The 22,264-nt window shown below is 41.0% G+C and overlaps 1 protein-coding gene across 1 annotated transcript in view; it reads left to right on the plus strand.

The window, feature by feature from the left end:
• LOC132895127 (adhesion G protein-coupled receptor A3-like) overlaps positions 1-22,264 on the plus strand; it is a 109,470-nt gene that overhangs the window by 82,223 nt on the left and 4,983 nt on the right. The window contains exons 6-15 of the mRNA XM_060935361.1: positions 882-1,042; positions 2,769-2,982; positions 5,824-5,988; positions 11,815-12,016; positions 13,189-13,338; positions 14,040-14,195; positions 14,344-14,544; positions 17,707-17,896; positions 20,236-20,444; positions 21,947-22,071. Of these exons, the coding sequence (XP_060791344.1) occupies positions 882-1,042; positions 2,769-2,982; positions 5,824-5,988; positions 11,815-12,016; positions 13,189-13,338; positions 14,040-14,195; positions 14,344-14,544; positions 17,707-17,896; positions 20,236-20,444; positions 21,947-22,071 (1,773 nt within the window). The remainder of the gene's footprint in view (positions 1-881; positions 1,043-2,768; positions 2,983-5,823; positions 5,989-11,814; positions 12,017-13,188; positions 13,339-14,039; positions 14,196-14,343; positions 14,545-17,706; positions 17,897-20,235; positions 20,445-21,946; positions 22,072-22,264) is intronic.

A 22,264-nucleotide genomic window follows, 5' to 3' on the forward strand; every position in this document is an offset into this window, starting at 1 on the left:
CTGAAATGTTTTCTTTTATTTCTTCTTCCTCAGGGTAGTAAAACTCGCTTTCACTGTGAACACTGTTATCGCTGTCCATGATGTAAAATTAATGCTATTCTCCTGAGAAATGCTGGCAAAAATGTACAAGATTTTTGATAATCTTTATAAATAAATCATAAAATAAAAAGATAAATGTTGACAACATTTCTACTGTTTGTTGTTGTGAACGAGCGAGTCGCCAGAGGTCCATAACTGGGGTCCGTAACTGGCATCCGTATCATAGGATACAGACCTGCTCGCCAGCCAATCAGAGCGCAGGATTTGATGGAAACCGGGCCGCGAAAAAAATAAATGTTTTTATTCCATGGAAAAAGTGGCCTGTATGTAAAAGATATGCGATATTAGAGTGCAATTTTTTCACAAAGGTCATGTTTGCTCTTCATGGCGTGATTTTAAATGTGAAAAATGTGTTTCCATGTCAGTTTTGTGAAATTCTGCTTTATCAAACCATCTGAAAAACCATTTCATGCAAATATAAAAAGGTTTGCGATGTTTCAGACTTTTTCAAGATTCATGTTTCTGTTACTCGTTTTTTTTTTTTTTTTTTTAGCTTGCGATTTCAAATTGTGCATTAAACAGGTTAATGGAAACACAGCTATCGAGGTCCGAGTGAATTAGTTGTTCCTATAGAAACAGTAACATATTAGAATTTACCTTGAAGCTGTGACTGCTCTCAGTGCTGTTATAGAAAATGAAGCTGGCCAGTCACATTCGATAATTCAACCACGTTGTGGTATGAAAAGTTGTTTCATAATTTTGCTGCCTACACATCATTGATTTGTGTGTGTGTGTGTGTGTGTGTGTGTGTGTGTGTGTGTGTGTGTGTGTGTGTGTGTTAGGGAGTTTCAGAGCCCTCATCTACTGTGTGACTGTAACCTGCATTGGCTTGTGCGATGGATTAAAGAGAAGGGTATAGCAGTGAAGGACACCCGGTGCTCTTACCCTCGCTCACTGCAGGGCCAGCTCATAACCTCCCTCAAACCTGACATGCTCACCTGTGGTAAGAAGACAAACACACACATACTCACCAAAAAGGGGAAACTGTTCTAGCTGAAGGGCCTTAAATGAAGAAAATGACCAGATTCACAATATGTCAATATTACAAAGCACAAGGATTTTGAAATTATTATTATTATTCCATAGAACCTGCACCTACACTACCGTTCAAAAGTTTGGGGTCACCCAGACTTTCCATGAAAAGTCACACTTTTATTTCCCACCATAAGTTGTAAAATGAATAGAAAATATAGTCAAGACATTTTTCTGGCCATTTTGAGCATTTAATCGACCCCACAAATGTGATGCTCCAGAAACTCAGGCCCTGTCCACACGGCAACGGATTCAGGTGAATCTGATAAAATTGTTTATCGTTTCGGCCTGGCGTCCACACGGCACCGGCGTTTTGGGTGCCCCAAAACGATATTTTTTGAGAACGGTTTCCAGAGTGGAAAAATCTGGCAACGGCACCGTTGCGAAGTCGTCTGGATGAGTAGAACGGATTTGTTTACGATGACGTCACAACCACATGACTAGAACAAGCAGCACTCACTCATTCACGCCGGGTAGAAGAAGGGGTTTATGCGCATGCGTCCTACTTCTTCTATTGTTCTGGTTTCTCCGATGGGACCGTCTTACAGCGCACGTAGAGGTGTGGCATGTGTATTGCATCGTTTTCAGCAAGCGTTGCGTTGCCATATGTACCTGATATTTTACTGATCCGTTGCCCATGTGGACGCGATATTTTTTTTACCCGCTAAAAAAAAAAAATCTCGTTGCCGTTGTCGTGTGGATGTAGCCTCAATCTGCTCAAAGGAAGGTCAGTTTTATAGCTTCTCTAAAGAGCTCAACTGTTTTCAGCTGTGCTAACATGATTGTACAAGGGTTTTCTAATCATCCATTAGCCTTCTGAGGCAATGAGCAAACACATTGTACCATTAGAACACTGGAGTGAGAGTTGCTGGAAATGGGCCTCTATACACCTATGGAGATATTGCACCAAAAACCACACAGTTGCAGCTAGAATAGTCATTTACCACATTAGCAATGTATAGAGTGCATTTCTGATTAGTTTAAAGTGATCTTCATTGAAAGGAGCAGTGCTTTTCTTTCAAAAATAAGGACATTTCAAAGTGACCCCAAACTTTTGAACGGTAGTGTATACGTTGCATCCTGTAGCTTTAGAAAACAAGGTAGCATTTAGCAACTGCCGCAGGGATTAGTGGAAATTAAACATGTTTTTCTGTATTACTGGCCTGATATTTCCAGTTAAATAGAAACGGTGTGTTCTCTGGAAGTCTGAGCCACTTTTTGCTGGAATATTTCAATACACCCTGCATTGCTGAACCAGTATCCAAGTATGAGCTTGGCCCTTAAACTCACAACGCATGCTGCTGTAATAGATGAGAAGAGGTTGTGCAGTAAAATCACTGATATAAACGGAGCAGAGTGATGACCTTTTTCCCGGCTGCTTTTCCAGACGCACATTAAACTCCGTTTGGGTGCGCAGGCTGGTTAACTGTATTCTGTCTGGAGAAAGAGGTCTGTATTGGTTGAGGGCACCTGATTGGTTGTAGGGAACAGATACACTCACCTTAGATGACTATGAAAAACAAAGTAACTATTATAAAAGAGGAAAAACGGAGAGCACAATGGTACAGGTCTAAAAACGGGTCATATCTCAACAGTAAACACACCCAGTTTCTCGCTCTTACCTGTTGTCTCTTTAGATGCACCTCTGGAGCTTCCCTCTTTCCAAATGACTCCTTCCCAGCATCAGATCGTTTTCCAGGGAGACAGCCTGCCTTTCCAGTGCATGGCCTCCTTTGTAGATGAGGACATGCAGGTGCTGTGGTATCAGGATGGCAAGATGGTGGAGTCTAATGCCACACAGGGAATCTCCATAGAGAAGAGCATGGTGCAGAACTGCTCCCTTATTGCCAGGTAATGCAGCATAAAGGAGCTAAAGGATACTGACGAAATTGAGATCCGTTTTTTTTCTTTTCTACAGTAATTAGGCAAGAGAAAGATACAGAAGCGAAACATTATATGAACCAAATATACCGTGCACTGAGAGGCTGATTGGCATAGTACTATTTTGTGAAGGGCATAGCCCTCATCAAAAAATTCCAAGCTAAAAGTGTTAAAATTGAATCTCGGCATAAATTTACTGGAGACAGCCATGTTTGTTGTTTGTCGGAGCGACCTTCGACCTGCGCATGTGCAATGTACCATGCTATCGCCTGCCTCACTAGGCATGATCATGATGCGTAGATCTACACACACAGAAATGCTCACGGAGCCACAGCTGTGACTCGAGTCTGCCGTAAAATCGCTTGAAATTGTGACATCAGTTCATGGTATATCCAGGATATACCATGACTGACTCACAGCATATCCTTTTTTTTTTTTTTTTTTTTTAATCTTTGATGTCACAAGATGCTTAATCAATGGTGGAACTATTTTATGTCACGTGAGCCATCCTTGGCCAATCCCTGCATGGGAATTTTTTGGTGGGGGATATAAATCAAATTATTCTATCCACATTCACTGGATATGAGCAGTCATGCGCTCTGATTAGCTACTCTACTACTAGGCTATCAGCTCATATACAGTTGTGGTCAGAAGTTTAAATACAGTGACATGAATGTCATCTTGGATATGAATGTCATGGCAATATTTGGGCCTTCAGTAATTTCTTTGAACTGTTCTTTTTCTGTGGCAGAATGACTGTACAGCATACAGCTTGAAAAAAAAAACACTACAATTTGGTGCACAAGTTTTAATTTTCTTTGGGTTTTCTGAAATCAACACAGGGTCAAAATTATACACACACGGTCGAAAATTTATATACGCTCACTTAGATTATTAATTCAGAGGTGCTGAAACTTCCAAAATGTCTCTTATCTTGCCAAGGCCGAGGTCTCTTAACTTCCTGTTAGTGACCATGATTGACTACCGCTGGTAGCTACTCTGTGCCTTCATAAAAAGGTATTGTTTATAGCACTCATCGGATTGACCAACACACAGTAAAATGGGAAAGTCCAAGGAGCTCAGTGCAGATCTGAGAAAGAGGATCGCAGATATACACAACTCCCGGAATGTCTCTTGGAGCCATTTCTAAACAACTGCAAAGTTCAAACAATTGTATCCAAGTTATTGTGAGGTGTAGTCACTTTGCCAAGCCACTTTGCTTCAAGAAAACCCAAACTGTCACCCTCAGCTGAAAGGAAATTGGTTTGGATGGTCAGGAACAACCTGGGAACCACCATGGCACAGCCCTGCCATGAACTGGAAACTGATGGATCACTGTCTACAGTGCAGATCACCATGGACCAAGAGGCTGCTATCCAAGAAATAACCCCCTGCTCCAAAATTGACACCTTCAAGCTTAACTAAAGTTGGAAGCTGACCACACAGACAAAGAAAAAGCCTTCTGGAGGATAGCTGTATGGTCAGATGAGACAAAGATTGAGTTGTTTGGCCACAATGACCACCATGTACAGAGGGACACTGCACCAGCTGTTGGTGCTGGTAGGATTATCATGCTCTGGGGCTGTTTTACTGCCAGTGGAACTGGTTCATTGTACAAAGTGGATGGAAGAATGAAGAAGGAGGACTACCTCAGAATTCTTCAGCATAAACCATCAGAAACTTGAACACGACTTGGGAGTTACAACAGGACAATGAACCCAAACACGCATCAGAGCTGGTTGTGGAGGATAAAGCAGGCTAACATTAAGCTTAAAACAACTCCTGACTTCAACCCTATTGAAAATATATGGGCTGTGCTTATAAGTCCAGTCCATGCCAAGAAAAAAAAAATTAATTGAACTCTACCAATTCTACCATGAAGAGTCATGAAATATCCAACCAGAATTCTGCCAGAAGCTTGTTCATGGTAAACAAAAATGTTTGGTCAAGATGAATCTTGTGAAGAGGCATTTTACCCAAGTATTAGGTGTGCTGTATGTATATTTTTGACCTTGTGTTGATTTCAGAAAACCCAAAGAAAATTAAAACTTGTGCACCAAATTCCAGTGGTTTTTTTATTTTTATTATTTAATATGTATGCTGTACATTCTGCCACAAAAAAAACCAGTTCAGAGAAATTACTGAAAGCCCAAATATTGCCATGACATTCATACTGTATCCAAGATGACATTCATGTCATTGTATGTAAACTTCTGACCACGACTGTACCGTGAGTAGAGAAAAACAAAATGGCAGAGCGTTTTGCTGAACCAACCAAGGACGAAATAAAAACTCTGCTCGGGGGGGAATACAAAAAAAGCAACAAAATATGGAATGAAAGTATTTGATGGTAAGAGCATATCTTGTTTTTATTTTTCAAAAATTATTATTATAGCATTTTTTCACAAATTGCGACTGTCATTTTACCAGTTTGTTTACGTTCGAAGCGGAAATGATTTTGTCAGATGTTTTGTATGAAGTTTTTATTTATCAAATTTGCAAAAAAAAAAAATGCTCTGTTTCTCAAAATCCAGGGAATGTGGAGAGAATAAAACAGTTATTCCACTCAATCTCGTTGTACATGGCTTATAGCCGACTCGGTGCTACGCACTTCATCGGCTAACAGCTCATGTACAACTCGATTTCATGGAATAACTGTTTGTTTATACGAGTCTGTATGCGATCAGTTCATGGCGTGCTTCCACTTGTGTAACATGATACGATTCTTTCGGCTAAACTAGAACTCTCTTACAGTGTAATTTGTGAAAAATCTCTCTCTGTGTATTTTCTCTCTCTCCTTTCCTTTCACAGTGCTCTGACCATCTCCAACATCCAGCCAGGCTTCACAGGAGACTGGGAGTGTCGAGTGCGCACTAGCCGAGGCAACAACACTCGTACGGTGCACATTGTTGTTTTAGAGAGCTCTGCCAAATACTGCGCTCCTGAAAGAGTGTCCAATAATAAAGGAGATTACAGGTGAGTTTAGTAAAATTTCCTTCTGAAGCACTGCTTCAAAAATAATTAAAACCGTGTTCTGGTCCAGCGTGAGAATTTTAGCTCATCGTTGCCCTCTAGCGGCTGGAGAAGTGGTTTTGCATGGAATGTCCGAGTGTACTGTACACTACCGTTCAAAAGTTTGGGGTCACTTTGAAATGTCCTTATTTTTGAAAGAAAAGCACTGTTCTTTTCAATGAAGATCACTTTAAACTAATCAGAAATCCACTCTATACATTGCTAATGTGGTAAATGACTATTCTAGCTGCAAATGTCTGGTTTTTGGTGCAATATCTCCATAGGTGTATAGAGATCTTGCATGTGACGTCACAGCCGATCCAGATTGTGACAGACGCCATCGTGTCGGTCAAACGCCATATTCCGCCTTCTACTTCTGCTTTTACTTCTGCCTTTTCTTCTGGAAAACCCTACTATATACAATTCTACTACAACGGCTGCGGCTACAAGCTCTCCCTACCTGTGCACGTTTTTTATGTTTTTTGTGTGTATTTTTGCGTGTTGTTCGTCTGTACCGGACTTCAATATCCACTACAACCGTATGGACTTACTGGACATTGGTTTCCAGCAGAAAATGACGGTTTGTAGCGATTTCCATCGCATGCACAACATTCCAGACGAGAAAAAAAAAAACATTCCAGACGAGACCAGATTGCGAGACCAGCGGGGTCTCCGTGGATTGTTATCGGAAGCAAAGCGAAGGAGGCGGCGCCGGGAGCCGAAGCAAAAGCGAGGCTGTAGAGCCAGCCTGTTGACTAAGCTCAGAAAACAGCTACTCAAACCTCCACTGCCAAGCCTCTACCTCTCCAACGCCAGATCCATGTAAACAACACGGACGATTTGGAATTACCTTATTCTATTCTATAATCGGCTGGTCAGTGCTATACTCAATACTTAAGTGACTTACCCATCCAGTGAGGATCATTTTCTTGTTTACAAGATGCCACATCTGAGTCGCTGACAAATCCTGAATTTCTGTAAAGATAACTGTCCAGAGATTTATAAGCACGCAGTGCTTCACCACTGAACAGCGAGGGAAAGTTAATGAGGTAATTATACACGTCTGGGTATTCCGCTGGCAGTTCAAAATCCGGTCGTGAAAACTCCGTCCGGAAAGCCATAAGGGTCACAAATCTGTAGATCGTTTATTTTAGACATATATCTAGTTATCTGTTCATTAGAAAAATGAGCCGTGTAGTCCGTCGGTTGAAATTGATCCATTCTGTACATGAGTGCAGCAGTATTCAGCGGTGTTTTTGACCGACACGATGGCGGTTGTGTACTTTCCGGTCACGTGACTGCAAGATCTCTATAGAGGCCCATTTCCAGCAACTCTCACTCCAGTGTTCTAATGGTACAATGTGTTTGCTCATTGCCTCAGAAGGCTAATGGAGGATTAGAAAACCCTTGTACAATCATGTTAGCACAGCTGAAAACAGTTGAGCTCTTTAGAGAAGCTATAAAACTGACCTTCCTTTGAGCAGATTGAGTTTCTGGAGCATCACATTTGTGGGGTCGATTAAATGCTCAAAATGGCCAGAAAAATGTCTTGACTATATTTTCTATTCATTTTACAACTTATGGTGGTAAATAAAAGTGTGACTTTTCATGGAAAACACTAAATTGTCTGGGTGACCCCAAACTTTTGAACGGTAGTGTAATTCAATGACACTACAGTACCTGTATCTGTCTACTGCTCCAGATATCTCGATCTGTGTTTGAGTTTATACCTGAAGTGAGTGTGACCTGGATTTTTTTTTTCCCCAACATGGACTCCACTACTATGCCTCTGTAAACATTCGAAAAAAAATGATGTAGAAATGTTAGCATGGTCTGTGAATTCTTGCTCTTGGAGTTCCTCAACCTCAGCAACATCGCTCTGGTTCATAAACGCTCAACTAGAGATGTGCACGGGACTGTTTGTTTTTAGTTGCATCTATTTCTCAAAATATAAGCAAACTCATAGCCTAAAGCACTGTGAACCCTGACCAGGACCTTATCACACGGTGCTGTACATGCATGTTAATGAACACGGTCTTTGATTGTCCTACAAGTTTCATATCTGATCTTGAAAGTTAAAAACCTCCTGCTCATGCAACACTTTTGTTGTGTCTTTCAGGATCCTAGTTCAGGGCCACATCTCTAGTCGCAATCAGATGTGTTCTGAGCCTTTTTGGCAAACTTTCAAATTAAAAAAAATAATAATAATAATGCACCTTCCAATCATATCTGTATCCATTTAGAACACAATATCTATTTGGTTACATCCCTGATAGCGAGAAACAGGATTGTCTGGGATCTGCTGTTGAAACTAGCTTACAGTAATAATCCAAGGCAGATTACGGTAACAGATTTTACAACCCCGATTCCAAAGAAGTTGGGACAAAGTACAAATTGTAAATAAAAATGGAATGCAATAACTTACAAATCTCAAAAACTGATATTGTATTCACAATAGAACATAGACAACATATCAAATGTCGAAAGTGAGACATTTTGAAATTTCATGCCAAATATTGGCTCATTTGAAATTTCATGACAGCAACACATCTCAAAAAAGTTGGGACAGGAGCAATAAGAGGCTGGAAAAGTTAAAGGTACAAAAAAGGAACAGCTGGAGGACCAAATTGCAACTCATTAGGTCAATTGGCAATAGGTCATTAACATGACTGGGTATAAAAAGAGCATCTTGGAGTGGCAGCGGCTCTCAGAAGTAAAGATGGGAAGAGGATCACCAATCCCCCTAATTCTGCACCGACAAATAGTGGAGCAATATCAGAAAGGAGTTCGACAGTGTAAAATTGCAAAGAGTTTGAACACATCATCATCTACAGTGCATAATATCTTCAAAATATTCAGAGAATCTGGAAGAATCTCTGTGCGTAAGGGTCAAGGCCGGAAAACCATACTGGGTGCCCGCGATCTTCGGGCCCTTAGACGGCACTGCATCACATACAGGCATGCTTCTGTATTGGAAATCACAAAATGGGCTCAGGAATAGTTCCAGAGAACATTATCTGTGAACACAATTCACCGTGCCATCCGCCGTTGCCAGCTAAAACTCTATAGTTCAAAGAAGAAGCCGTATCTAAACATGATCCAGAAGCGCAGACGTCTTCTCTGGGCCAAGGCTTATTTAAAGTGGACTGTGGCAAAGTGGAAAACTGTTCTGTGGTCAGACGAATCAAAATTTGAAGTTCTTTATGGAAATCAGGGACGCTGTGTCATTCGGACTAAAGAGGAGAAGGACGACCCAAGTTGTTATCAGCGCTCAGTTCAGAAGCCTGCATCTCTGATGGTATGGGGTTGCATTAGTGTGTGTGGCATGGGCAGCTTACACATCTGGAAAGACACCATCAATGCTGAAAGGTATATCCAGGTTCTAGAGCAACATATGCTCCCATCCAGACGACGTCTCTTTCAGGGAAGACCTTGCATTTTCCAACATGACAATGCCAAACCACATACTGCATCAATTACAGCATCATGGCTGCGTAGAAGAAGGGTCCGGGTACTGAACTGGCCAGCCTGCAGTCCAGATCTTTCACCCATAGAAAACATTTGGCGCATCATAAAACGGAAGATACGACAAAAAAGACCTAAGACAGTTGAGCAACTAGAATCCTACATTAGACAAGAATGGGTTAACATTCCTATCCCTAAACTTGAGCAACTTGTCTCCTCAGTCCCCAGACGTTTACAGACTGTTGTAAAGAGAAAAGGGGATGTCTCACAGTGGTAAACATGGCCTTGTCCCAACTTTTTTGAGATGTGTTGTCATGAAATTTAAAATCACCTAATTTTTCTCTTTAAATCAGGGGTCACCAAACTTTTTTCTCTGGGGGCCACATTGTCGTTCCTGACTGTGATGGGGGGCCGGGGTCGGGTCAGCTATATAACATAGAATTGTATGACCCAGACAAGTATGACCACCAGCAGGCCTCATTGTGTAGTAGAGATTACTAGACTGGCACAGCCATCCCTACTACTATATCCACACTCGATTCCTGGCACGTATTTGTTTATCTACTAGTGGTTTGCAAAAGTAGTAATCGAGTCTTCACACTATGTTTTAATTTGAAATACCACAGATATTCCATTTATTTATTTTCTAATAAAAATAACATCAAAGCTGTCAAGGTAAGAAACATCTGCCTAGTTGAGGTGATTGACACTGGCAAAGGTGAATGGAAAATTATAAATTGTAGGTAGGCCTGTTGATCTCATCTCATTATCTCTAGCCGCTTTATCCTGTTCTACAGGGTCGCAGGCAAGCTGGAGCCTATCCCAGCTGACTACGGGTGAAAGGCGGGGTACACCCTGGACAAGTCGCCAGGTCATCACAGGGCTGACACATAGACACAGACAACCATTCACACTCACATTCACACCTACGGTCAATTTAGAGTCACCAGTTAACCTAACCTGCATGTCTTTGGACTGTGGGGGAAACCGGAGCACCCGGAGGAAACCCACGCGGACACGGGGAGAACATGCAAACTCCACACAGAAACGCCCTCGCCGGCCACGGGGCTCGAACCCGGACCTTCTTGCTGTGAGGCGACAGCGCTAACCACTACACCACCATGCCGCCAGGCCTGTTGATATTATTAATAATATTAATAATTGTGTGCAGCACTTAATAAAGGTCAAATTAATAGGCCTATAAAATAAATACATTTTAAAAAAAAAAGAGTGAAATTATAATAATATGAGCAATAGATCAATAGATCACAGCAGTTGTGCTGTGTCCTGCACGTCATTGCTCTCATCCATGGCCAAAGCAAAAAACTCGAATTCTGACGCTTTCTCATTCAGCTGGTCATACACGGTGTCCCCCAAATCTTCGGTTCGCCTGGTCATAGTAGGTGCGGAGAGACTCACCGCGTTGAGCGCATCCTTCTTGTCGGGACACGCCTCCTCAGCCACAGCAAGCATGCATACTTTAACAAAGTCCCCATCAGTAAACGGCTTTCCATGGGTAGCTAGTAGGTGAGCTACCTTATAGCTAGCTCGGACAACAGCCTGGTTGATCTGGGTTTGGTGAAGGAATACATTCTGTTGTGCAGCCAGTCCGCATTTCATCCTCCGAATCCTGTCTTCTCTTGTTTGCCCTCGCGAACTAGCATACTCTTTGTGGCAGGTTTCGTAGTGACGACGCAGATTATATTCTTTGAAAACCAACACACTTTCTTTACATACAAGATAAACTGCACGGTCCTTACACTGAACGAAAAATAATCGGTGGTCCACTGTTCTTTAAAAACTCTGCACTCTCTGTCAGCTTTTCGCTGACCGCTAGCCATTTTGCTGTCCTGAACACTGACAGTTCTCTGCGCGTGCGCTGCCTGTCACTGCTTGATTGCGAGCATATGATGAAAATTCAGAACATACGAATAGTTCATTTTATAACTAAATGTCAATTTTAATTGATAAAATCAACAAAATACAGGATGCAGACATGTTATTTGCCAAAAAGCAATTTAAAAAAATAGGCCATGACCACTTCTGGGGATTGCCTCATAGGGCCGGTTCAAGTAGTGGGGGACAAAGGGGGGTGGTGGTGGGCCGTAGTTTGATGACCCCTGCTTTAAATGATACATTTTCTCAGTTTAAACATTTGATATGTCATCTATGTTCTATTCTGAATAAAATATGGAATTTTGAAACTTCCACATCATTGCATTCCGTTTTTATGTACAATTTGTACTTTGTCCCAACTTTTTTGGAATCGGGGTTGTACGTTGATCACTTTTAACCCTGAAGCCCCCATGTCTGATGTCTCTGCAGATGGCCTCGCACACTGGCAGGCATCATGGCGTACCTGCCCTGTGCGCGACAGGTAACAGGTGCTGGCATCTACTCTGGCAGCTCAGCTGAGGACCGGCGTGCCAGGAGGCGATGTGACCGTAGTGGGCACTGGGCTGAGGAGGACTACTCCCGCTGCGAGTACATGAAGGACACAACCCGCGTGCTTCACATCATCAACCAGGTGCACAATTGTTTGTACCTTCCCAGCTTACTACTCACACTTCTCTTGGTAAACATGGACATATGATTCATGTAATTTAATATCGCAGATACTTTTATGTGTCATAGATCTGATCGCTCTAAATAACCAGCATGCTGCTTTTTTTTTTTTTTAAGATTAATTCTTCTGTCCGCAGGAGTGTACAATCACATTCCTCATTTTTTTAATCCCCTGCTGGCTGAAAGGCCCAAAGGGGGATTATGTCATGGCGATGTCCATCTGTCCATCTCGAGAAGGGTGCTCACCTTCTGAAATCAACTCCTCCTGCAATTTTTGTAGGAATGTCATTAAAACTTGGCAAGAGGCTTTGTTATGTCAGTATTACGCATATTGTAATTTTGTTCAATTCGGTTGCATTTTACCAGAGTTGTGGCCCTTGATTAACAACCTTGTACTTTCACAATTTCATGAAGGTGTGCTTGCCTTCTGACATCAACTCCTCTCACAATTTTTGGATGAATTTCTCGAAGCTTGGCAAAAGGCCTTGTTATATGATGGTAATACGCATACTGCGATTTAATTTCATTTGTGAAAATTTTACCAGAGTTTTGACCCTTGATTAAATAACTTGTACTTTGACAAATTCATGAGGGTGTACGTTCTTCTGAAAATAAACTCCTCTCACATTGTGTGGAGGAATTTCACCAAACTTGGCAAAAGGCTTTGTTATAGGACCGTTATACGCAGATTGAAATTTTGTCTAATTTGGGCAAATTTTACCAGAGTTATGCGCTTGATTATTAACAAACTTGTACTTTGGCAAGTTCATCAAGGTGTGCTTGCTTTCTGAAATCAACTTCCCTCTCAATTTTTGGAAGAATTTCACGAAGCTTGGCAAAAAGTTTTTATTCCCCGCTGGCTGAAAGGCCCGAAGGGAGATTATGTCGTGCCGATGTCCGTCCGTCCGTCCCGGGAAGGGTGCTCACATTCTGAAATCAACTCCTCTCACAATTTTTGGAAGAATTTCACGAAACTTAACCGGATTCTTTGTTAAATGTTGGCAATACGCATATTGCAATTTTGTTGAATTCAGTCACATTTTACTAGAGTTATGGCAGAGTTGCCAGCGGGGGATATTGTGCTCTCAGAGCACTTTTTTTTTTAAATCAATTTTTGTCTTGTCTGTCTAATAGATGGCTCTGAACCTGACAAATGCAGTCCATACAGCACAGCAGCTTCTGGCTTACACGGTAGAAGCCCCTAACTTCTCAGACAAGGTGGACGTGATCTTCGTGGCTGAGATGATTGAGAAGATTGGAACGTTTGCTGAGAAATATAAAGAGGTGAATCATCCAACAGTAAACGTCGCCACATACAAACAAGAAAGAATGGCATTCAAGTCAGCGTGGGTCATATTTATACTTTGAAGTCTGTAAATTAATTTTAATAAATGCTTGACTTCATTTATTTAAATCATGATCGTTAATCCGAGACAAACAGCAGCTTTTAAGTCTTTTGCTTTTAAAGAGATTCATGCCTCCACGGAAGGAGTGAATCTTAAATAAATCCTAAACCCGAAAAAAAACCCAGATCATTTAATCAAGTTCAACACAAAAACGAGCTATTGGCAAGACCACTGTTCACTTTCTTACATTCTTCCTCACTGTAAACAAAGCACGCATTCTGTGGATCAGTTTAGAGGGAAAATGGCATGAAGGGAAGAGATAAGATCAGAATGGAGGGATTTAGCCAGAAAGCTCCAGTGGACCTGCTTTTCTGGGTTTGGGTTTCACTTTGTTGAAGGGAAGCATTATTATATAACATCTGCACATAGTTTCACTTCATGGCTTCACCGAGTAAAGGTGATTCTCTGAGATTAGTGTTGCAGTGGTTTCCTTCAGCATTCTGGGCGAATAAAATAATGTCTCAGTGAGTCTCTTGTTTTGGAGTCGTTCAGTGTGTTTGTGTGGGAGTGGAGGTTAAACGCATGTACGTGGGGAAACTACTGGAGTATTAATAGAGCGTTGTGTGTGTGTGTTGTCAGTTAGGGGACGTGATGGTGGATATCTCCAGTAATCTGATGCTGACTGATGAGCGAGTGTTGTGGATGGCGCAGAAGGAGGCGCGAGCTTGCTCACGCGTCATTGAGAGTCTACAAAGGATCGCAGTTCTGCGGCTGGCTAGTGGATCGTACTACACTGTAAATATCACACACAGCTTTCTCTCCAGACTTACTTTGTGTGCGTCTACGGCACTTTCCTTAGACATCGCTGGTGAATTAGTTTTGGTTCAGTTCGCCTGGTTGTGTATTGATTGATTGATTGATTGATTGATATTTCCTTCAATAGAACTCCCACAACATTGCCGTGGAGGCGCATGTGATTAAAGCCAGCAGCTTTAACGGCATGACCTGCACACTGTTCCAGAAGGTGGCGCCAGAGCGCACTATGATTCCCCACCTGGGAAATTTAAATCCTGACATTAACCTGGACCGGCAGCTCAGCTTCAAATGCAACGTCACTAGCAATCTCTCAGCTCTGGCCCTGAAGGTGTGTTGCTTTTCTTTTTTTGTTATACACTGAATAATACACTACCGTTCGAAAGTTTGGGGTCACTTTGAAATGTCCTTATTTTTGAAAGAAAAGCACTTTTCTTTTCAATGAAGATCGCTTTAAACTAATCAGAAATCCACTCTATACATTGCTAATGTGGTAAATGACTATTCTAGCTGCAAATGTGTGGTTTTTGGTGCAATATCTCCATAGGTGTATAGAGGCCCATTTCCAGCAACTCTCACTCCAGTGTTCTAATGGTACAATGTGTTTGCTCATTGCCTCAGAAGGCTAATGGAGGATTAGAAAACCCTTGTACAATCATGTTAGCACAGCTGAAAACAGTTGAGCTCTTTAGAGAAGCTATAAAACTGACCTTCCTTTGAGCAGATTGAGTTTCTGGAGCATCACATTTGTGGGGTCGATTAAATGCTCAAAATGGCCAGAAAAATGGCTTGACTATATTTTCTATTCATTTTACAACTTATGGTGGGAAATAAAAGTGTGACTTTTCATGAAAAACACAAAATTGTCTGGGTGACCCCAAACTTTTGAACGGTAGTGTATAGCTTTCACTACTGCTTTAGCCACTAATACGGTCTTTATGTACCGTATGTATTATTATGATTTTTTATTATTATTCAATTGTTTGGTCTATCCTTACATTTCTTTTCACATCGTCAGTTGATATAAAAACATATATGCTTAACAATATGTTAACCTCGAGACCACGGTTTTCCACAATCGTGGTAAACGGACGGAAAACACAGAATCCGGTATTTGAAACGGAATGTCCAAAAAGTTTATTTGCACAAATTAAAATTAAATATTTTGTATCAAATAAGCCATTACGGTGTCAGACTTCGGCCTTTGAGGGATTTCTGAGGCTCGTCCATAGTGTGCATAAATTGCGTGTGCCTATTGGCTGCTTGGTATCTGAGCTGGGTGTGCTTGCTGTCATATAGAGACTGGGATTTATGTGGCCATGCCAAAGTGAGCAAAAATGGCGACCGGACCAGCATTTAAACGCGTGAAACGATCAGCGCTTGTACTGACAGTAAAAGCATCATCAAGAGTGAATCAATTTCCGGATGAACTATATGAAGACAGCGGTATTTTATTTTGCAAATACTGTCAACATTCGATAGATTATGTGCGCCTTGACACGATAAAAGACCACTTGAAAAGTCAGAAACACCAACGATCCAAAGAATCTAAGTTCAAGACAAGGTCTAGCACTAGCAGTGGTACAGATGCCGGCGATGGGCCAAGACAGGTGATGCTTAAAACATCGTATGTTCAGGGAACTGAATCGAAAGACTGACGGGAACAAATTGTGCTTGATTTTGTAAAAATGTCTACAGTTGCTAAAGACCGGTAAGCTGAAACCGTTTATTGTGAAACACTGTAAACAGGGTGGAACTTCACCACAGGCACAGACATATTTTTATTCATTTCCTGTAATATTACTCTAAGCTTCTAAAGTTGAGTGACTTGAGTGAAGTTGAGTCTAAACAATTGGTGGCACCTGTAAAGGGGGACAACAGACAAGATGTCGTTTTATAATTGTTAAAGGGGAACTGAAGGCAAATATTTCATTATCAAAATTCTATTCATCTCATTTTATTAAATGTAGGAATGCATTTTTGATATCCATTTTGTCGCTGCTATAGCACGTTATGAGTGTTTGAAATATGCTCTGTAATATATCAGTCCATATGTCAAAGCAATGGCCGTAAACGAGATTCGTTGAGACCTGTGCGAGACTTCGTAGGACGGAAGTAAAACGTACAGCGGAAATCAAAGTGACCAACATCTGCCAACATTGTCAAAAGACGCGCGCGCCCTCTTTTGAATGCTGACGTAATCAAGCCGGAAGTTTTGTTTGTTTTGATAGCAATCAGGAAAGTTTGAAAAAAAGTAGGCAGTAATCGTCATTTAAACTCGTTTTTGTGCAATATTTCATTTGGAAAACAGTTTTCAAAATGACACCTGGCTGACACTTCACGTTTCGAAGTCTCGCACAAGTCTCGTGAAGATCGCGCGGATAAGCGACGCCTGCCGTGGACCAAATGAACTAAATTCAACATGGCTAAAGACCGAATAGGCCGATAAGTATAATATTTAATTGCAATTAGTTGCCGATACGAGTCACGATATAAGGTTACTAAAACCGAAAACGTAACTGAATATCACATTAATTAAGAAATAAAGCAAGTTTAAAAATGATTTCAGTTCCCCTTTAAAGTTTTAAAACTAACAAAGAGAGACAAATTTTCATATAATGAGTTCACCAAAACGGGCGGCACGGTGGTGTAGTGGTTAGCGCTGTCGCCTCACAGCAAGAAGGTCTGGGTTCGAGCCCCGGGGCTGGCGAGGGCCTTTCTGTGTGGAGTTTGCATGTTCTCCCCGTGTCCGCGTGGGTTTCCTCCGGGTGCTCCGGTTTCCCCCACAGTCCAAAGACATGCAGGTTAGGTTAACTGGTGACTCTAAATTGAGCGTAGGTGTGAATGTGAGTGTGAATGGTTGTCTGTGTCTATGTGTCAGCCCTGTGATGACCTGGCGACTTGTCCAGGGTGTACCCCGCCTTTCGCCCGTAGTCAGCTGGGATAGGCTCCAGCTTGCCTGCGACCCTGTAGAACAGGATAAAGCGGCTAGAGATAATGAGATGAGAGATGAGATGAGTTCACCAAAACGATTCTAAAAATCAGTAAATTTACAAAAATCTTTGTATTAAAGGAGAAAACTAGTACTCCGTTTTGTTGAATTTTTTGAATGTGCCAATTTAAGAATTTAGATCATTTTTATGAATTCAGCATTTATTAAACTTTGCAAATATAAATCAGAATGTAATTTACAAGTGTTTTTTTTTTTTTTTTTTTAGATCTACCACACATACACAAACAGCGTTTTAAAGCGGTCCAAAGTCCTTAGAATTTGTGTGTCGTACAGGAAAACCCGAAATCGGTGTTGAAATGGAATTTAGTAAAACGGAAATGGAAAGATCCTGAATTACGAAGCGGAAAACCATTGTCTCTAATGTTAACCACTATCCAGAAAAGCAGCAGGAATTATGCGTGTAGTTGAAAGTTTATTTGAAATTATAACTTGGTGTATAAATGTATGAAAACACTCTACGCCTTTCTCCCTTATGTGCAGAACACTATAGTGGAGGCGTCGGTGCAGCTGCCTCCCTCTCTCTTCTCCTCTCTGCTGAGCTCTGGTCAAACTGATGATGGCATTTATAAGCTGCAGTTGCTGGCTTTCCGCAATGGCAAGCTTTTCCCCCCTTCAGGCAACTCGACCAAGAGGAGAAGCGTTGTCACGCCTGTCATCCTGGCCAAGATCGGTAAAATATATCACCTCAAACCAGCACCTTCCTCAGCACAATTACTGAATGTTGTTGAATAGGATGTGTTTATATTTTGTATTCATGCCTGAGAGCTCTGTGCAGGGATGGACAAATCATAAATGTAACACCTAGCCTACCAAGCAAGTGAACGCTCCATGTATGATTATTACCCTCTTCTAGCTAGGTTTCTAACGTAGCACATTGTTTATGGCCTTGACAGAAAGTCAGCAAGTCTTGCATCGCACATTAAAGATACTATTCTACATAAAAGAACTATATCTTTTGTTTTCTCTCCATCGATTTAAGGATGAGATCTTTGTGCTGCACTTTATTTTGCAAAGATTCCTCAGCAAGAACCGGTCTCAACGACACAATACAAATAAAAATACATGACAACAGAATACAAACAACAAAAAGCTCATCCTGATTTTACAGTGGCGCTTGAAAGTTTGTGAACCCTTTAGAATTTTCTATATTTCTGCATAAATATGACCTAAAACATCATCAGATTTTCACAGAAGTCCTGAAAATAGATAAAGAGAACCCAGTTAAACAAATGAGACAAAAATATTATACTTGGTCATTTATTTATTGAGGAAAATGATCCAATATTACTTATCTGTGAGTGGCAAAAGTATGTGAACCTTTGCTTTCAGTATCTGGTGTGACCCCCTTGTGCAGCAATAACTGCAACTAAACGTTTCCGGTAACTGTTGATCAGTCCTGCACACCGGCTTGGAGGAATTTTAGCCCATTCCTCCGTACAGAACAGCTTCAACTCTGGGATGTTGGTGGATTTCCTCGCATGAACTGCTCACTTCAGGTCCTTCCACAACATTTCGATTGGATTAAGGTCAGGACTTTGACTTGGCCATTCCAAAACATTAACTTTATTCTTCTTTAACCATTCTTTGGTAGAACAACTTGGGTGCTTAGGGTCATTGTCTTGCTGCATGACCCACCTTCTCTTGAGATTCAGTTCATGGACAGATGTCCTGGCATTTTCCTTTAGAATTCTCTGGTATAATTCAGAATCCATTGTTCCGTCGATGATGGTAAGCCGTCCTGGCCCAGATACAGCAAAACAGGCCCAAACCATGATACTACCACCACCATGTTTCACAGATGGGATAAGGTTCTTATGCTGGAATGCAGTGTTTTCCTTTCTCCAAACATAACGCTTCTCATTTAAACCAAAAGGTTCTATTTTGGTCTCATCCTTCCACAGAACATTTTTCCAATAGCCTTCTGGCTTGTCCACGTGATTTTTAGCAAACTGCAGACGAGCAGCAATGTTCTTTTTGGAGAGCAGTGGCTTTCTCCTTGCAGCCCTGCCATGCACACCCATTGTTGTTCAGTGTTCTCCTGATGGTGGACTCATGAACATTAACATTAGCCAATGTGAGAGAGGCCTTCAGTTGCTTAGAAGTTCCTTTGTGACCTTGCCAACTATTACACGCCTTGCTCTTGGAGTGATCTTTGTTGGTCGACCACTCCTGGGGAGGGTAACAATGGTCTTGAATTTTCTCCGTTTGTACACAATCTGTCTGACTGTGGATTGGTGGAGTCCAAACTCTTTAGAGATGGTTTTGTAACCTTTTCCAGCCTGATGAGCATCAACAACACTTTTTCTGAGGTCCTCGGAAATCTCCTTTGTTCGTGCCATGATACACTTCCACAAACGTGTTGTGAAGATCAGACTTTGATAGATCCCTGTTCTTTAAATAAAACAGGGTGCCCACTCACACCTGATTGTCATCCCATTGATTGAAAACACCTGACTCTAATTTCACCTTCAAATTAACTGCTAATCCTAGAGGTTCACATACTTTTGGCACTCACAGACATGTAATATTGGATCATTTTCCTCAATAAATAAATGACCAAGTATAATATTTTTGTTTCATTTGTTTAACTGGGTTCTCTTTATCTACTTTTAGGACTTGTGTGAAAATCTGATGATGTTTAAGGTCATATTTATGCAGAAATATAGAAAATTCTAAAGGGTTCACAAACTTTCAAGCACCACTGTAAATCTGCTTGTCGTTGGTACAATATTACTGATTCCTGTTTTTTGTTTTTTAATTATATTATTAAGCTCTTATTTCTCAAATGTATTATAAGATGGTTCACAGGATGTAAAGGTTATGTGAGATTTTGCTTCGAGTCACATTGCTCATTGCCACAGGCTTGCTCATTAGGGATAAAATTAGCTCCTGTTTAAAGTCTGTCCTTTTCTGTAAAGCTGCTTTGTGACAATGTCTGTTCTTAAAAGCGCCATACAAATAAACTTGATTTGACATTGATGTGAATGTCCTTCTCTGTCTCACTTTCAGAGGGAGTCTCTCTGCAGTCACTGCGCAGTCGGGTGAATGTGACCCTGCGGCGCTTTGTGCAGGGTTCGGACCCTGTTGCTGCACGCTGGGATTTCACCACTCAGGAGGGTCGGGGAGGCTGGCAGTCAGATGGCTGCACAATCCTCCAGCATGATGCCAACTTCACTACACTCTCATGTGACTCGCTCAGTAACTACGCCCTTCTGATGGTCAGTACGAACTCGGCTGACTTTCTCTTTCAAAACAAGTCATCTGTAGACTTAACACGATGTGTTTGTCTTTTCACTTGGAAATGGTTGGACACAAAGTACTGACTTCCTGTTCTGCTTCTCATTAGAAGTGTGTGTTTGTTTTTAAAAGTACCAAACTGACTTTCTAGGAACAAGTGCAGCTCAACGAGGAAAACAAAACAAATTAAAAATGCCATTAGATATTATGCATGCGTATTTAACAGTTATTCCACAAAATCGAGTCGTACATGAGCTGATAGCCGATGAGGCGCGTAGCGCAGAATTGGCTTTAAGCCATATATGACGAGATTGCGTGGAATAACTGTTTTATTATATCTACATTCACTGGATTTGAAGAAACGGAGCATTTTTATTTTTTGCAAATTCAATAAATAAAAAGTTTATACAAAACGTCTGACAAAATCATTTCTGCTTAGAATGTAATCAAACCAGCGAAATAACAGTAGCAATTTGTGAAAAATGCGATTAATAATAATTCTTGAAAATAAAAATATGTTCTTCCCATCAAATACTTGTATTCCATATTTTGTTGCTTTTTTTTAAATTAATTAATGTATTTATTTAGTGTATTTTTGTGGGATCGTCTTCTTCTTCTTTTGGGTTTTTTGGCGGTTGGCAAACCAACTTAACCCCTTCAGTGCCCTTGGATGAGTCATGTACGTCATGAAATCTTTTACCGCTGTGCCTTATGGTGTTCGCTACTTGTCATAAGCACCGCCTTTTATGTACCTTACATGGCACATTACTTTTACTTCACAGTGGCACATTACTGCAAGTTGGCCTAGTGGTTAGCATGTCCGCCTCTCGATCAGGAGATCGCGAGTTCTATTCATGGTCGGGTCATACCAAAGACCATCATAAAAATGGTACCCAGTTACTTGGAATACATGGACCCTTGGTATACGTTGCATTTTCATGTTTATGGACAGGTTCTCATTGACAAGACCCGTTGTCTTGGATGTTTTTGATTACTAAAGTAATTTTTACTCTACAACAGTGTGTTTTGTGATTTTTTTTTTTTCTATACAAATATTACAAATATAAAGTTCTGAACAAGTTAGAGAAAGATTCTCAAAATATTCCAATTTTGACCTATTTTTGTCCTATATGCCTGGCACATTTACAATTAATTATGGGTGGCAGCCAAGGGGTTAAAGATGCATTGCCACCACCAACTGGGCTGGAGTGTGGAACAGGAGATATTGGTGAAAAAAAATTCTTTCAGCTATTTTTGTTTCTTTTAAATACTTGATCATTTTTGGGGTTTTGTTTTCAAGTAGAGTTTTATTTCATCCTCGGTTGATTCAGCAACATGCTCCGCCATTTTGTTTTTCTCTCCTCATGGTATATGAGCTAATAGCCTCGTAGTAGAGTAGCCAATCAGAGTGCGCGATTGCTCACATCCAGTGAATGTGTATAGAAGAATAATAGCTGTTTTGTTTGGTGCTTGTCTTTAACAGGATCTGACTAGGACAGAGCCCACCATGCACAGCTTTAAGCCTCTTCACCCAGTCATCTATATCACAGCTATCATGCTCAGTCTTTGTCTGCTGGCCATCATTGTCAGCTACATTTATCATCACAAGTAAGAACACCCTCCATCCATAAGGGAGATAGCAGTTTGCATCACGGTTTCCAAATCCGAATAATACTTTGAAACTGAAGTAGTTTAGATTGATGGGTTTTCTGTCTAATTCTCTTGAGAGAGTTCATCTTTATTAAGCCCTGGCAGTGCTACAGCACAGAAAGTTCTGCAGAATTTAGGTACAGAACTGAGA

This window comes from Neoarius graeffei, chromosome 1, assembly GCF_027579695.1.
Source record: "Neoarius graeffei isolate fNeoGra1 chromosome 1, fNeoGra1.pri, whole genome shotgun sequence".
NCBI lineage: Eukaryota > Metazoa > Chordata > Actinopteri > Siluriformes > Ariidae > Neoarius > Neoarius graeffei.